Below are 15,517 nucleotides of genomic sequence, written 5' to 3'. Positions count from 1 at the left end.
TCCTGGACTTAGTGGGAAGTTTACGGATTCCCTCCTGTGTCCACGGGCCGTGGAATGAGCCCGTGGAAGGCATGCTTCCTCCGCGTGTCTGCGGGCCGGGCGCTTCCCGGGGGCCTTGCTCCCAGCCCCTCCCTTCGCGTCTCTGACCTTCCCTGCAGGAGCCTGAACACGAATCCTGCCAGACAATCTAGCTTCCGGGTCCTGTCTGAATCTGGTTTTGATTTTCCTGTCTTGATTGCGGGTTTTTTTTTTTTTTTTCTCTTTTTGTGTGTGTCCTTGTAATCGTTTCCTGAAAGACAGATGTCATCTGGAGGACGGCAGACGCGGAGGTCCCGGCATTCCTCTCCGGCAAAGGGCAGTCCTCCTGCGTGGCTGCCGGCGGAGGGGCTGCGTCGGGGCTCCGGGTTCTGTGGTTGTGGCTTCTCTCGCGTCCGCTGACACACATTCCTCTGGCATCACGTGCTGAGGCTGGAAGATGGTCTGCCGGAGGCAGCTTCTCTATGTTCCTGCGCCACCTTCGGCTCTCGGGCTCCCCTGTGCACCCCCAGCTTGGCGACGTCTCTCCCTGGGACCGGGCACAGAGCACTCAGCGTGTTCCTTGGTGCTGGCTGTCCTGGTGCGGGGTGTGTGAGTGTACACGTGTGTGTGTGGGGGGGGGTGGGGGAGGACTCTGTTGCCCTGGTCCAGCCCCACCATTATGCAGGCCTCATGTCCTTGGGTCTGGGCGGGACTTCTACAGGGATCCGTGTCCTCTCCAGGGACACCTTCAACATCTTCCCAAACTGCAGGAGGGGTGTCAGGCACCGGCGCAGAGGAGGGCAGCTGTGCGGGGACTCAGCTTCAGTGGGAGCAGGCCGGTGGGGGGGTCGGGACATAAACACAGGGTGCAGCCGGCCCGGCTCTCTGATGGTTTCGGAAAAGCTGTGGCTTTACGGGTTGTCCAGCGTCTCTCGTTTGCAGACTGGGAGAATGACTGTTCGAGCCTCCTGCCTCCTCGGCAGGACCCTGCCCCCTGGACGACTGGTTACACGTCCATGACGTTCTCTTAGAGACCTAGTATGTAATTAATTAACAGTCTTATTCAGATTCTCCTCGCGCTTAGTTTCTGCTGCGTAGCGTGCATTCCAGAAACATCAGGAAGGCGGTCACAGCACAGCCTCGTGCGCCCCACAGGGGACCCCGGCAGGTGCATGGCTTCTGCTTGCCAGGCTGAGGCCACGATCAGGACTGGCCAGGGGACACGGGGAAGGGGCTTGGGGTGAAGCTGGCGCCACCCTGAGACCAGTGGCCCCAGGGGGAAGGCCTTCCCCAGGCCTCTGTCCCCCTGGAGCTCCGGGGAAGGGCCAGGCCTGGGAGGTCCCTGCGCACCTTGCTAAACCAGCACAGGCCCCCCAGCGGGTAGGTGGGCGGCCTTGGAGCACCTTCCTCCCCCCGCGGGTCCTCCTTACTGGACACTGGCTCCCCCCAGGGCCAGCGGCACCTCATCTGTAGCGGGGCTGCTTTCTGGGGACCCCGTGACCACCAGGGGCGGTTCACCACACTGGTCTCCAGCTTCCTTTTCCTCTGAACGATGCCCCTCACCTGGGAAACGAGTGGGTGCCCCTGGGTTTGGCCGCGCTGAGCAGGGGAGGGAGCAGGGCCAGGGCCAGGGCCAGGGCCAGGGCCGGGGAGGGGCATCATCCTTGTTGCTGGCCCCCAGGGCGACCCCGGGCTCCCCGGGTCCTGGGCGCCTCCAACCCTTTCTCCTCCATCCTTTTGGTGCCCAGAGCGCGCCCTGGTCCTGCATCCGCCCCCGCCCCCCTCCCTGCGCCCCCGCCCCGCCGTCGGGCCCGCCCGTGACGCACTCCCGACCCGGGAACCTCGGCCCGGCCGAGCGCGCGCCCGACGCCCTGAGCACGCGCCTCGTGCACGCGCGCCCGCCACGTGACCCCTCGGCAGCCAACCGGCGCGCGGGGATTCGGGGGCAAAGCGCGGCCCCGCGAGCAGTTGCGGCGGGACAGCGGCGGGCCCGGAGCCTGATCGCCCGCTCCCGCGCCGCCCGCCCGCTTCCCCGCCGCTCCGCCGCCGCGCAGCCATGTCCGAGGAGAAGCCCAAGGTAAGGGCGCCGGGGCCGGCCGGGACCCCGGGACGCCCGCGCCCGCGCCAACCCCGCCGCCCCCGCCGCCCCGGCCCGCGCCCGGCGCCCTCCGCCCTCCGCGACCTCGGGCTGCGGGACCCGGGGCAGGCGGCGTCTGCGGGGCTGCCCCGCGCCCCCGGCCTCCCGCCCCTCCCCCCGCGCGCCGCTCCCCTCCCCCTCCTGCCCGGCTCCGCCCCGCCCCGCGCCGCGCCCCGCCCCGGCCCCGCCCCGCGGCCCACCCGGCCCCGCCCCGCGGCCAGGCCCCGCCCCTCTCCCGGCCCCGCCCCTCCCAGGCCCCGCCCCTCCCGGGAGCCCGGCCGGGCGGGCCTATGACGCAGCCGTGGGGGGCGGGGCCGCCTCGGTTGGGACCGCACCCGCCGTCCCCGGGCCCCGACCGCCTCCCCGCTCCCCTCCCCCCTCCCCTCCCCCCTCCGCGGCCCCGCCGTGCACCCCAGCACCCCTGGCTCCCCGGGCCGCGCCGCTCCGCTCCCCACCTCTCCGCGGAGCCCTTGCGGCGCTGCTGCCCGCCCCGCCCCCTCCCCTCCCCCTCCCCTCCCCCTCCCCCTCCCCCTCCCCGCGGGTCCCGCTGCGGCCGCGGGGGGCTCCCAGCTTCCCGTCGGGCCTCCCGTGTGCGCTCCCCTCCCTTATGGGTCGCGTCGCTGTCGCTGTTCTCCGGGGGTGCGTCCGCCTCTCCATCACGTCCCCCCCCGCGCGCCCCCTGCGCGCCCCCTCCCCGCCGTCCTCCCTGTGCCCCCCCCCCGCCCGTCCCCTCCCCGCCGTCCTCCCTGTGCCCCCCCCCGCCCGTCCCCTCCCCGCCGTCCTCCCTGTGCCCCCCCCGCCCGTCCCCTCCCCGCCATCCTCCCTGTGCGCCCCCTGCGCGCCACCTCCCCGCCGTCCTCCCTGTGCCCCGCCCCCTGCCCGTCCCCTCCCCGCCGTCCTCCCCGTGCCCACCCTGCGCGCCACCTCCCCCCCCGTCCTCCCTGTGCCCCCCCCCCCGCCCGTCCCCTCCCCGCCGTCCTCCCTGTGCCCCCCCCCGCCCGTCCCCTCCCCGCCGTCCTCCCTGTGCCCCCCCCCCGCCCGTCCCCTCCCCGCCATCCTCCCTGTGCGCCCCCTGCGCGCCACCTCCCCGCCGTCCTCCCTGTGCCCCGCCCCCTGCCCGTCCCCTCCCCGCCGTCCTCCCCGTGCCCACCCTGCGCGCCACCTCCCCCCCCGTCCTCCCTGTGCCCCCCCCCCCGCCCGTCCCCTCCCCGCCGTCCTCCCTGTGCCCCCCCCCCGCCCGTCCCCTCCCCGCCGTCCTCCCCGTGCGCCCCCCTGCGCGTCCCCTCCCCGCCGTCCTCCCCGTGCGGCCCCTGCCCGTCACCTCCCCCTGCTGTGTTCTGGATTTGTGCTCATCCCTCCTTTCTGGGCCCTCTGGGGTGTGCTCCTCACGCAGGCAGGCCGTTCTTAGCAAGGCCTGACGTTAGGTTAACTGCTCTTATTAAAAACCGGCATTTGAAGCTTTGGGTCTGCGTCTTGGGCGCCTACACTTTTGCCAAGTGGCAACTCAGCGGAGTCAAGTACTTGGGACATGGGCTTCTTGTGATAGTGGAGCTTGGACACTGAGCCTGGAGCCTCGGGGCCCTGGGGACACACTGGAGTCAAGCGGGGTGGGGCGGGCCCTCGGGAGCTGGCGCGGGGCTCGCTGCAATCTCAGGTCACCCTCCAGGACCCCGTCCTCACTCCTGATGCGATTGCAGCTGCCCTGCCCTCCTCCGCTCAGCCTGTGCCCGTTCTTCTCTCGGGTACTGGTGCCTGTGCGGGTGCCTGTGCGGGTGCCTGTGGCACGTACTGGTGCCTGTGTGGGTGCCTGTGCGGGTTTCTGGGGGCTTCCTTTTGCGGAGGCTTAACTGCAGGAAATGGAGCAGCGTGATGTCTTGAGCGCGCTTGCTCTGAACTGCGGGGCCGCCTGCTATGTGCCAGCTGTCGGGGAAGCCGAGCACAGGCTGCGCCTCCCGAGCCCAGGGAGCTGGGCAGGAGGGCAGCAGGCACCCCAGGCCGTCCTGCTGGTGGGAGGAAAACCTGGGGGGCAGTTGGGGACAGCCCCTGCCGCCTCTGGGTAGCTGACGCAGGGGGACCCTAGTGATTTGTGGTCAGTGTTGCTTTTCCTTTACTCCTGCCCTTTGGGGGCCCGGGACAGGCCATTCCGAGTGTCCTTCCCTAGGGAGAGGGGCTCGTGGTGGTCCCTGCCTGCCGCCTCCCGCTGCCCTGTGGCCACTGCCCCGTGTGCCCGTTCTACGTTCCGGCCCCGTATCCGTGCGTTTTGGCACATTCGTATCTTTTTGTTGAAAAAGCAGATAGTGTCTCTACCCACGCGCAGAAGAATGAAGCTGGACCCTTACCTTACACCGTATATAAGAGGCAACTCAGAGGGGCTCGGGGGCCTAAGTGTTGAGACTAGAGCAATGAAGCTCTTAGGACACAACGTAGGACAGGCCTTCCTGACCCTGGATGTGACAGCAGAGGCCAGGCCACCAGAGCACAGCGGACCTGGAGCTCGTGCAGCCCGAGGCTCCATCACGGGGGCAGCAGCCACCGCCCAGAGGGAGGGGGGTTTGCGACTCCGTCTCTGATCACGGGCTGCTGCCCGGAGAGCCTAGAGCGCCGCTCACACTCCGAGCCAACAAGAACTGTTCACAACCGGACACACTCTCGAACGGGCGCCTCTCCAGAGGAGGTGCACACGTGGCCACACGCGCACGGAACGCGCTCGTCCACCACTGAGCAGAGAAACACCGATCAAAGTGCAGTGAAACGCCAGCTCCCACCCACGGGGTCATGCTTTCCCACACCAGACACACTCACGCTGGGCGGGAAGGCAAAGCGGGCGGTCAGCGCAGAGTGTTCCTAAAAACATTAAAACTAGAAGTAGCATATGGACCTGCAATCCTGCTTCCCGGTACTTGCCCCCGAGATCAGAAAGCGGGATCTCCAGGAGATACTTGTCCACCCAGGCTCACCGCAGCATTACCGTGGAAGTCACCCCGTGTCCGTGGACAGATGGCGACAGTGAACACAGCCCACCCACGCCGTGCGTGGTACGCGGTCCCGGCAGGGCAGTGAACCCTGACCCCAGCCGTGCCGCGGTCAAACCTTGAGGACGTCATGCTGCATGAGATAAGCCAGTCCCAAGAGGACAAATACTGTGTGATCCACTTTTTTTTTTTTTAAAGATTTACTCATTTATTCATAAGAGACCCAGGCAGAGGGAGAAGCAGGCTCCATGCAGAGAACCGGATGTGGGACTCAATCCCGGGGCTCCAGGATCACGCCCTGGGCTGAAAGCGGCGCTGAACCTCTGAGCCACCCAGGGATCCCTGTGTGATCCACTTTTATGGGATCTGTAGAGGAGTCACTATCACAGAGACAAGGAATGGGGGGGGTGCTGGGGAGACACGGTTGGGTTCAACGGCACAGAGGTTCAGTCCTGCAGGGTGAACGGGGTTCTGGAGATGGACGTGGTGAAGGTTGTAGGACGTTCAGACCAACCAAAGGGGGTGATGTGGTGGCTTTTACACTAGGTTTACGTTAACACAGAAACATTGGGAAAAAAATAATATCTCTAAGTAGATACAAAGGCGGTCGCCTGGATTGGATCCTGGAACAGGAACAGGACGATGGTGGAAAACTTGGCGACACGTCAGGGAGGCTCGGAGTCCCTCTGCCGGTGGTGAGCGGCGCCGGCCTGGGCGGCAGGGGCAGTGTGGCGTGTGGCGCGGGGTGTTGGCCCAGGGCCGTGCGCACCCCCGGCCCCGATGGCTGCAGCCTTTTCTCTTAACGTACACTTCTCTAAATGTACAAAATGAAGCCTTTATTTGAAAAAAAGGCACGGCAAGTATGGACACCTCATCTCCGGGGAGCGAGGGGGTGCTGCCCCGGCCCCGGGTCCCGCGCGTTGCCCACGGCGGAGTCACGGGGAGGGGGGGCCCCACTGGTGCCTGCACGGCCGCGGAGGGCGATCCTGTCTCGTGGCGGGGGTCCTACTGGGGCCCTGCCTCCCGGGGCCGCTTCTCGGGTCGGCTCCCCCCACGGGCTCCCCACCCCAAGGGCGTGGCCCAGAGAGGTGGGCGCGTGTGACGGGGACAGGCGCACTCTATGTCCAAAGGGACTCGGGCCAGCTGGATCGTCCGCTCAGAGTAAAGCTTCCCGCCTTCCCCGGCGGCGCCAGCTAAGCGAGGTGGCCGAGCCCGCAGGAGCCGCCCTGGGTGCCCCAACCGCACCTCCCAGAATCCCGCTCTGGGACCCGGGGGGCCTGCCGTCCTGAACCCCAGCTCCTTGCTTCATTCCAGCTGTGCTTCCGGGCCCTGCGCCGCCCCTGTCACGATCGTTTGGGGCTCGGACAGCATCACAAGTGTCAGAGATGCCACCGGGGTGGGACCGCTGCGGGGGGAGGGGGGACCCTGGCCTGCCCATCCTCCACGGGGCCTGCGCCCCTCCATCCTCACCCGGCGTGTGCCTGCCTGCGGGCGTGTGTTCACCGTCCTCTCCTAACAAGGAGGGCTTTGGGGTTTCTCAAGAGTCCCTAAGCGGGTTTTTCCCTCCAAAGCCTCCGTAGGTGTATGCTGTGCCCCTGCACGCGCCCGCCCACCAGAGGGGTTCGTTCCGCGTGGACGTGAAGCCCTCGTGTGCGCAACCCTGGGCTGCGGGGGAGTCGGGAGGGGTCGTCGCTGAGACTCCCGCCCCGCCGCCTGGAGCGCGGCGGCCCGTGGCTGAGACCCGGTGTCCGTGTCCTTGCAGGAGGGGGTGAAGACGGAGAATGACCACATCAACCTGAAGGTGGCCGGGCAGGACGGCTCCGTGGTCCAGTTCAAGATCAAGAGGCACACGCCGCTGAGCAAGCTGATGAAGGCCTACTGCGAGAGGCAGGTGCGCCTGTGCCCTGGGGGCCTGCGGGCCACGGGCTGCCCGGGCCTCGGCTGTCCCGGGGTCGCGTGTGCCCGGGGTGCTCCTGTGTGCGTGTGCCTGCGTGTGTGCTCGTCCCTCGGCGTGCGTGTGTGTGCGCCTGCATGTGTGTACTCGTCCCTCGTGTGTGCATGTGTGTGCGTGTGTGTGCCTGCGTGTGCGTGCTCATCCGTGGTGGCCATTTCCTTCTGCCGTCAGAGCATCAGCCCTGTGTCCGCGGACAGGCCAGGCCGCCGGCTCTTCCCCCAGCGGGGAGCGTGGGGTGTGCCCTCTGGTGGCTGCTGGGAGCGCAGTGGCTCAGTCCGTCCCTGCAGGTGCAGCGCAGTAGCTGGGCCGCGACTGAGACACGGCCTTGGGGGCTCACGGGGGGCTTGATTCTTCCCCTTGCTCACGAGCATCGCGGCCGTGGCCGGGTCGCCGCAGGTCCCGGTTGTCGTTATCAGCGTCTGGACAGACGTGTGGCTCACACACATCGGTGCTTCCAACCTTGCTGTCCTTTGTCCTCATTCACACACCAGGCCTCTCTGCACCACCCGCGTCCCCCACACGGTGGCCCGTTGCGTGTCGCTGTGTGGTGGGGGGCGCGGGCTCTGGGGCGCCCTGTTCCTCTGTGTGGACGCTTTGTCAGGCCTGGCGCTGTGTTGTGGTCGACGCGGTGAGTGAGCCGCGTCCCTGTCCCCGTCCGCCCCCCCACCCGTCCCTGCCCCCCCCCCCCCCCCCCCCCCGCTCACCCCTTCCCCCTGGCCGAGCCCGCCAGCCTTGCAGCCGCCTCCCTCGTTCTTCCCGGGCTGGCGTGTCTCTGTTCCTGGGTCTCCGTGTGTTTGGCTTCCGAGGTGATTTTCCCCACGGGAGGTGGAAACTCTGCTCTGGGATGAGCCCTCCGCGCGCGTCTGCCCGGTCCCTGCAGGACATGGCCCTGGGCCTCGCGGGTCCTGCCAGGGAGGTGCCATCCGCTGGGCGGTGCAGCGGGTTCGCGGCGACAGCTCGTGTCTGGCTCGTGTCTCGTGGGCCCAGCTGGTCTGTTGGCCGTCGTGTGTGGTTTTCTGGGAGGTCCTGTGAAGTCATTGCCCGTATTCTCCACGCACCGTGCGGGGGGCGTGTCCCCATGCTTCAAGCCGTCCCGCCGCACCTGTGGTGTGACTGTCCTTGCAGAGCCACCTCCGAGTCTTTCCGGAGACTTCTTTGGCCGCCATCCTACGTATTTTCTGGGTTAGTCCGGCTTCGTCCTGTTTCGCGGAGCGTGTCTTCCAGCGTCTTGCTCTGCAGTGTCCTTGGGGCGCGTGGGGCTGCAGGCGACTTCCCCGTCACAAACCTTCGCCCTTCACCATTGGCTGCACGATCATTTCCAGGTTGAAATTCGTTTTTGTCTTTTGGGCCCTTCACGTCTTTTCTTGTTGCAGCGTTGGTGCGGACATTCAGTGACATTCTGGTTCTCTGTCCTGTGAGGTCGCTTTGCTCTTCTCTGGGAGCTTTCGGGATCTGTTCTTGGGCCCCAAAACCTCACTCTCAGGGGCTTGGAGGTGCGTGATTGTACCGTACCGGTCACTTTCCTGGTACTTTTTTTTCTTTCTTTTCTCTCTTTCTTCCCTTCCTTCCCTCCTTCCTCTCCTCCTTTGATCCATCCATCCATCCATCTCTGCACCCGTCTTGGGGCTTGAACTCACACGCCGAGGTCAAGGGTCACAGGCCAGGCGCCCCTTGTTTTTGTTGAGGACACGTGGCTGCGGCGGGCGGTCCTGGGATGCCGGGCCCTCTGTCGTCCCGTGCGCCGTGTTGGGAACGCCGTGTACCTTGCTGTCACCCCTCCTGGAGCTGACGCTTGGGATTGTTTCCGCCCGCCTGGCATCGGGCTTTGCTGTTGCTCTTGGGCTTCTTTCTGGGAGGGCCCTTCAGCCTTGGTTCCCACGCTGCGTGGAGAGTCTTGCTTCTGTCGTGACTTCTCGTTTCCACACGTTCTTCGAGGGGTTTCCTCTCCCACCCGCACCCACCTCTTGTGTTCCGTGTCCCCGAGGGCTGCAGGTGCCTGTGTGGCCTCCGTGCCCCGTCCTCCGCGCCTACCCTTCCTTTCCTCCTCACCGGCTGGACGGCTCACACATCCGAGTCTTCATGGTCCCACGGCCGTGCTGAAGTGCTCGTGCCTGAGAACCACGCCCGGCAAGGTGGCGGAGAGTGGCAGGCACAGAGCCCTGCCCCGCGGGGGTGACCTGCCCGGGTGGGCTGGGGGTCGCAGGTGTTGCAGCCTGTGAGTCAGTAGGTTTCCCAGGAGCCCACCTGCCAGGCCCGTCTGCCCTGGGGGTGCGGCCGGACGGGGCAATGGGGCTCGGCGGGCGGCTGGCGTCCAGGCTGGTTGGTCCCTGGTGTCCTGAGCCCAGGGCTCCAAGCCGACCTTCCGGAAAGTAGACCTCTTGCCTGTGGTGGGGACAGTGCGTGGCCCGTGCGGCTGGGGGCCCGAGTCGGGGTCCGGTGGGGCCTATCGTGTCAGCTTCCAGGGGCCTCCGCGGTCGGCCGGTGCTCATCTGTGCGGCACAGACGCCATGGGTGGGCCCCTGGGCTGTGGGGCCCCGCGTGTTGCCCCGCCCCGACCTCGGGGTCGTCCCCACCGCCCTGCGGCTCCCCCAGGGCCAGTCCTCTCCTGCTCCCCTCATCCTCGTCGTTCGTGCCTGAATGTTTAAGTATCTTTTCAGGAGGGAGCGGAGCGGAGATGCTGGTCTCAATGCTGCCTGTTTTGTTTAAGTAAAATCGGGATTGCTTTTTATTTTATTTATTCACAAGACACAGGGAGAGAGAGGCAGAGACACGGGCAGAGGGAGAAGCAGGCTCCCTGCGGGGAGCCCAATGCGGGACTCGATCCCGGGACCCCGGGGTCACGCCCTGAGCCCAGGGCAGATGCTCCACCGCTGAGCCCCGGGCGCCCCGTCGTTGCTCCCTAAAGGAGACGCTCGGCTTCCGGGCCACGTCCGCCTGCCCTCGGGACCCGCGGCTCACAGCCCGGCCTGGACGGAAGACGCTCCGCCGGGGCCTCCCTGGGCCCAGCGGTCCGGGCCGCCCCCCGCTCGCAGGCCGTGCTGGGACCCCGGGCTCGCCGGTCCCCGAAGGCTTGTCGCCCAGAGGTTCTGGGGGGCGGTGCCGGCCACGCGGAGCCTGTCCCTGGAGGGAGGTGAGGGTGCGGCGGGCAGGACGCGGGCCCGGGCCTGGGCTGGCTGCTGGGCCGCGCAGGAGATGCCCGGAGGCCACTGACGAGTTTTACTAACAGGGTGGGTCGAAAGTTCGTTCAGAATCCTAATATTTTGAGATTCGTGTTTTATTTTCTGGAATGAACGTGTCTCCTGGAGATTTCTAATGATAATTGGTCTTTCTTTGCAGGGCTTGTCGATGAGACAGATTAGGTTCAGGTTTGACGGGCAGCCGATTAACGAGACGGACACCCCCGCGCAGGTACGAAAGGCGGCGCGGCCGAGCGGCTCCTGCGGCCCGCGCGGGGCCACTGCCCTCGGCTGCGCTGCTCCGAACGCTGCTCTCGGGGCTCCTGTCTTCATGTCTTCATGGTTTTCAACTATTAGGCTATTGAATTTTTAAATGTTGGAGTTCAGTTTTTCAAATGAGAAAAATGCACTTGGTCAGACATCCTGCTCCGTGCTGGGGGCCGGGGCGGAGGGCCGCGGGCCGAGCAGGGGGCCCCGGGGCCACTACCAGGCCTGGCCATGTCCCCCGCTCCTGCCGCCCCTCCCGGCGCCCACCCCTCGGATCTGGACACTGGATTGCAGCCACATCGCTGGCCCGATCTTGTGCCCTTCAGGGTGTGGGCGGAAGGGACGGGCCGTCATCCTCAGTCACGCGGTGTTTGCTTGCTGCCCACCACACGCCCACCCCGTTGCTGCGCCTCACGCTGGGGTGACGGGGCTTTGGGCCTGGAGCAGGAGTGCAGTGGGGCTGTGGCCGTTGTCGGATCGTGATCCAGAGCCACCCACCCTTGAGCCTCCGTCTTCTCCGTCAGTAAAGTGGGGAGGACGCCTGTTTCTGTCCTGCAAGGAGCTGTGAGCATCAGTCTGATCAGTTCACGTGACAGCACCACGCAGCAAGAGGCTGGGTGCGCCACCCTGGGGACCTCACCCTGCTCAGACGGGCTCTGGGCTGCAGGGGGAGGGGGCAGGCTGTGTGTGCTGCTCTGGGGACCCTCACCCTGCTCACATGGGCTCTGGGCTGCGGGAGGAGGCCGTGTGTGCCGCCCTGGCGACTCTCACCCAGCTCATGTGGGTGCTGGGCTGCAGGGGGGAGGCCATGTGTGCTGCTCTGGGGACCCTCACCCTGCTCCCATGGGCTCTGAGCTGCGGGGGGAGGGCCTGTGTGCTGCCCTGGGGACCCTCACACTGCTCACACGGGCGCTGGGCTGCGGGAGTTTCCTGGGGGCGGGGGGGGGGGAGGTGGAGGGGCACCCGGGCTCCCCCTCCTGCCTGTCATCTGGCTGCTGCCCGGGGTGTCTGAGCCGGAGAGGGGCCCTGCCCTCCCAGCCCTACCCCAGTCCCCTCTGAGAATGTCCCTGGGACCCGGGACTGCTTCCAGCCTCTAGTCTGAATCGGCAGAGAAGCTTCCTTTTGTTCAGAGGATGGACAGAGATCAGGGTAGACGTGTGCTCCCTGTGCCAGAAAGGGAAAGCCGTTTGCACCATCCCTCCCATGGTCGTGAAGGGCAGGAAGGGGTGCAGTGGGCAGAGCCAGCGTGTCCCTCACTTTAGCACATCCTCCTTGTGTGACGGGGCTTGCTTTGGAGTCCACAGGCACGATCCTTGCACTTGTCATGAAGAATCCACGGCACCTGTTACGTGCTCCTCAGTGGAACACGATTTTGTGTAAAGTTCGGTAAAAATTTTGGATGCTTGTTTTTTTTTTTTTAAACTTTTATTTATTTATAATAGTCACAGAGAGAGAGAGAGAGAGGGGGGCAGAGGGAGAAGCAGGCTCCATGCACCGGGAGCCTGACGTGGGATTCGATCCCGGGTCTCCAGGATCACACCCCGGGCCAAAGGCAGGCACCAAACTGCTGTGCCACCCAGGGATCCCGGATGCTTGTTTTTAAATAAGACTCATTTTTTCTTTCTAAAGGTTTCATTATTTTTTAAGTCATCTGTATACATAGCATGGGGCTTGAACTCATGACCCCGAGCTCACGAGTCTCATTCTTTAAGACTGAGCCAGGCAGGCGCCCCAGAGGCTGCTTTTCTATCCGAGTCCTTAGCTCCGAATATCCTTTTGTGAGTTCTGTGAGCATCTTGGTGGGTGAACGGGCTTGTTGGAAATCCCAGCCGAGCGCTGTCCCGGCACGGTGCACCTGAGGACAGGTGTGGTGGGGATGGTGTTCCCGGGGGGGGGGGGGGGGGGGGGGGGGCCAGAGGGAGGGGACAGCGCAGTGAACCTGCAGAGTCGTCCAGGTGAGCGTGGCGCGTTCTGGGATCCCAGGAAACTAACTGCTCTCCCTCTCTCGCTGCCGCACCCCCGCCAGCTGGAGATGGAGGACGAGGACACCATCGATGTGTTCCAGCAGCAGACAGGAGGCGCGCGGGAGAGCGGCTGGCCCTAAGGGTGCCGCCTCTGCAGGGACCGTCCCCACGTGTCCTCGTGCTCGCACCTGCTGTGGAATAGTGAACCCGTGACCATGCCAATCACAGAGGAGTCTGCGGAAACCCGAGGACAGTCACCAGAATTACTTTCCTCTCTGACGTTTCGCAAGGGCAACTCAGAACTCTGCGGGGGGAGGGCGCCCACAGCTGAAGTCAGGCCAGTCACACTTGTCTTTGTTGGGGGGAAAGGAGTGGTGAGGGTTTTGGGGTTCGTTTGCTTTCATTTTTGTTTTTTCCTCCCTCTAACTTTTGCCCCCAAATGTGTGGTCTGAATGTCCACTTTTAGTCTAGATGGGGATCTGACCCCAGGTGTTGACCCCCCCACCCCCACCCCACTGTTTATTCCAGTGGAGACCTCATGGCACCACAGAGGGGCTGCTGCTGTTGGACGAGTTTTGGGGCCGGTTTGGGGATGGGAAACAATCTCACGATGTCATACAGGCACAAGTATTTGAAATGGTAAATACTGCATTTCAGGAAATAGTAAAGTCAGAGGGAAAATACTGGAAGGCTTTTTAAAAGGTGAAAAGGAAAATAAGCAGGTCTTTCAGACCCTTGGCCCCGATGGAGAAGGAAGCCACCCCCACGCATCTCACTGGGCCCTGGGGCCGTGGCTGCCCGTTTCTCCTCTGGGCAGTTAAGGTCTCTCTACAAAATCTGGATTCAGCACTGCTGAGTTTGCAGCTGTTTTTGCGTGAAAGACCTGCCTCAGAGTGTGTTGGCGGTGGAGCCCCCGCAGCGGTGACTTGGCGTTGCCCTCGTGGACGTGGGCTGCGCTGCTTTCCCAGTAGGTGTGGGGTGTACGCTTTAGGACGTGATTTCGTTCTGTACCAGTTACACGGCTGCTTCTCCTGCTGCTGCGTGCGCACCACCTGCTGCTGGTCCTAGTCCCCGAGCAGACTGCGACATTGTCCCTCACCTGCCTGAAATCTTGCCGAAGGCCTTTGCGTTTCCTTTGTGTTCTGCTGTCCGGGCGAGGGTGGGAGGTCGGCTGGCTCTGTTCTGTTTATTCACCAATTTGTACATGATTTGTTGTCCTTTGCTACTGTAAACAGTAAATATAGTTTGCTATTCTGTCTCTGGGCTTGGATTACACGCTGCGTGTGGCCGAGGGGGTGGACTGTCCCCGTTCCGTGTCCGGGCCAGCCACTGGGGCGGCCACTGGCATCCTGAGCCCGGGTGGGGAGGAGTGGGTATGTCCCTGAACCCTCTGCACGCCGCAGGTCGCCCGTGCCAGGCCTGGGTTTCCTGCCCACGGCTGCATCGGCTGCAGTGCCCCGGCCTTGGCTGCGCCCACCGGGCATCACGACCTCGCCTCTCCTGGGGTCCCGGGTATGGGGGGCGCGTTGTGGGGCGCGTGAACGTGCACGTTAGTCAGGGCTTCTCAAGGTTTTTGTTGTTTGAACCTAAAGACTCTTTTCCTTTGTGCACTGCATCCCACTCACTTCTGTGAAGTCAGTGCTGGACCACGGTTCTCTAGGCCTCGGCCCTGACAGACACAGACCTCGGAGGCTGCTTTGCATTGTTTTTTGTTTTTTAAGATTTTGTTCATTTATTCCTGAGACACACAGAGAGAGGCAGAGACACAGGCAGAGGGAGAAGCAGGCTCCCTGCGGGGAGGGACGTGGGCTCCACCCCGGCCTCTGGGTCACGCCCTGGGCTGAAGGCCTGAGTCCCCCCCCCCCCTTCTTAAATTTGGCCCAGTTCAGCGATGCCGCCTGCCGGCCGCCTACTGCAGCTGCATCCACGAGCAGGGGCCGCTCCTTGCCCTCGGGACGGGTTTTCAGGTTGCAGGAGGCCCGTGATGACAATAAACCAAGGACGCAATGGATCCTACAGAACATCACACGGTGGATTCTGTGGGAGGGTATGGAGGCCGAGGCGGCGCGCGGACGGTCTGGAGCTGAGGACGCCTCTAACGGTGCACAGGTGTTTGCGTGGCGGAGCCGCAGAGCGCGACCTGGGGTCACTCCCTTTGAGGTCAGGAAGACCCGGGTTCTGAGAAGCACCGGCGCGCCCCAGATCCCAGATCCCGGGGTCAGTGGGGACGGAGCCACCATATCACTAGGGGACCCGCGGCCCACTGCTCCCCACAGCGGACAAGCCGGAGGGGCAGGGAGCCCGATGGGGTAGCGACGGGACCCAGGCCCTCCCCTCACCCGGGCAGCAGGTGAGCACGAGCAGGCACGAGCAGGCACGAGCAGGCCTTTGCCGCTTTGCACCTCTCTGAGGACGCGGGGGTCTGGGCAATCGGGTCCTGCGGGGCCAGGCCGGCGGGAGGGGCCTTCGCGGTCCGCGGGCGGGTCCGGCCCGAAGCCCAGGGACGTCCGGCAGCTGCTCCCCGCGCCTCCTGCCTTGACTGCGCCGGGCCCGGCCGACACGCCAGGGGAGCCTGTGGGAACCGACCAGCGGGTCTTCAGCCTCTTAACATGGTCATTTACTTATTCGGGAGAGACACAGGGAGGGGGGAGAGAGAGACGCCGAGACCCAGGCGCGGGGAGGCGCGGGGAGGCGCAGGGAGGCGCAGGCCCCACGCAGGGCCGACGCGGGCCTCGATCCCGGGACCCGGGACCCGGGGTCACGCCCTGGGCCGGAGGCGGCGCCGACCGCTGAGCCCCTCCTCACCGGGACGTGATCCAAGAACGTGCAGCACAGACGCGATCCGCCCCGCCCCGCCCCCGCCCCCGGCCCCCGGCCCCCGCCCCGGCCTCCGTGTCCCTCCCTGGCCCCCGCCCCCCCGTGATGTAACAGGCGGCCGACCCCGTCCTCCGCGGCCCTCCCCCCCCCGGGGCCCGCGTGACCCTCCGTCCCGGGCCCGCGTCCCCGCCCGCGGCTCAGCCGCAGGGACC

The 15,517-nt window shown here is 65.4% G+C and overlaps 1 protein-coding gene and 1 long non-coding RNA gene across 3 annotated transcripts; one reads left to right on the top strand and one right to left on the bottom strand.

The window, feature by feature from the left end:
• The first annotated feature begins 460 nt into the window (after nucleotides 1-460).
• On the top strand, nucleotides 461-13,746 carry SUMO3 (small ubiquitin like modifier 3). 2 transcript variants are annotated; one of them, XM_049104793.1, is made up of 4 exons: nucleotides 461-616; nucleotides 6,890-7,018; nucleotides 10,418-10,489; nucleotides 12,551-13,746. In XM_049104793.1, exons 1-4 carry the CDS (start codon nucleotides 476-478, stop codon nucleotides 12,626-12,628), a joined length of 420 nt encoding a protein of 139 aa, XP_048960750.1. In that variant the 5' UTR covers nucleotides 461-475; the 3' UTR covers nucleotides 12,629-13,746. The 2 variants fall into 2 exon arrangements, with proteins under 2 accessions (XP_048960750.1, XP_025317951.1); XM_025462166.3 differs by lacking the exon at nucleotides 461-616 and adding an exon at nucleotides 1,941-2,095.
• A 433-nt stretch (nucleotides 13,747-14,179) lies between these two features.
• Nucleotides 14,180-15,334, bottom strand: LOC125754168 (uncharacterized). Its single transcript, XR_007407705.1, has 2 exons — nucleotides 14,828-15,334; nucleotides 14,180-14,641 (listed from the first exon to the last, which is right to left on the bottom strand). It is a non-coding gene; the product is annotated as an uncharacterized LOC125754168 (long non-coding RNA).
• Nucleotides 15,335-15,517: the final 183 nt, after the last annotated feature.

This window comes from Canis lupus, chromosome 31 (assembly GCF_003254725.2).
Source record: "Canis lupus dingo isolate Sandy chromosome 31, ASM325472v2, whole genome shotgun sequence".
Taxonomy (NCBI): domain Eukaryota; kingdom Metazoa; phylum Chordata; class Mammalia; order Carnivora; family Canidae; genus Canis; species Canis lupus.
Note: the sequence above shows the minus strand (reverse complement) of the source record. Positions and strands in the feature narration are given on the sequence as shown.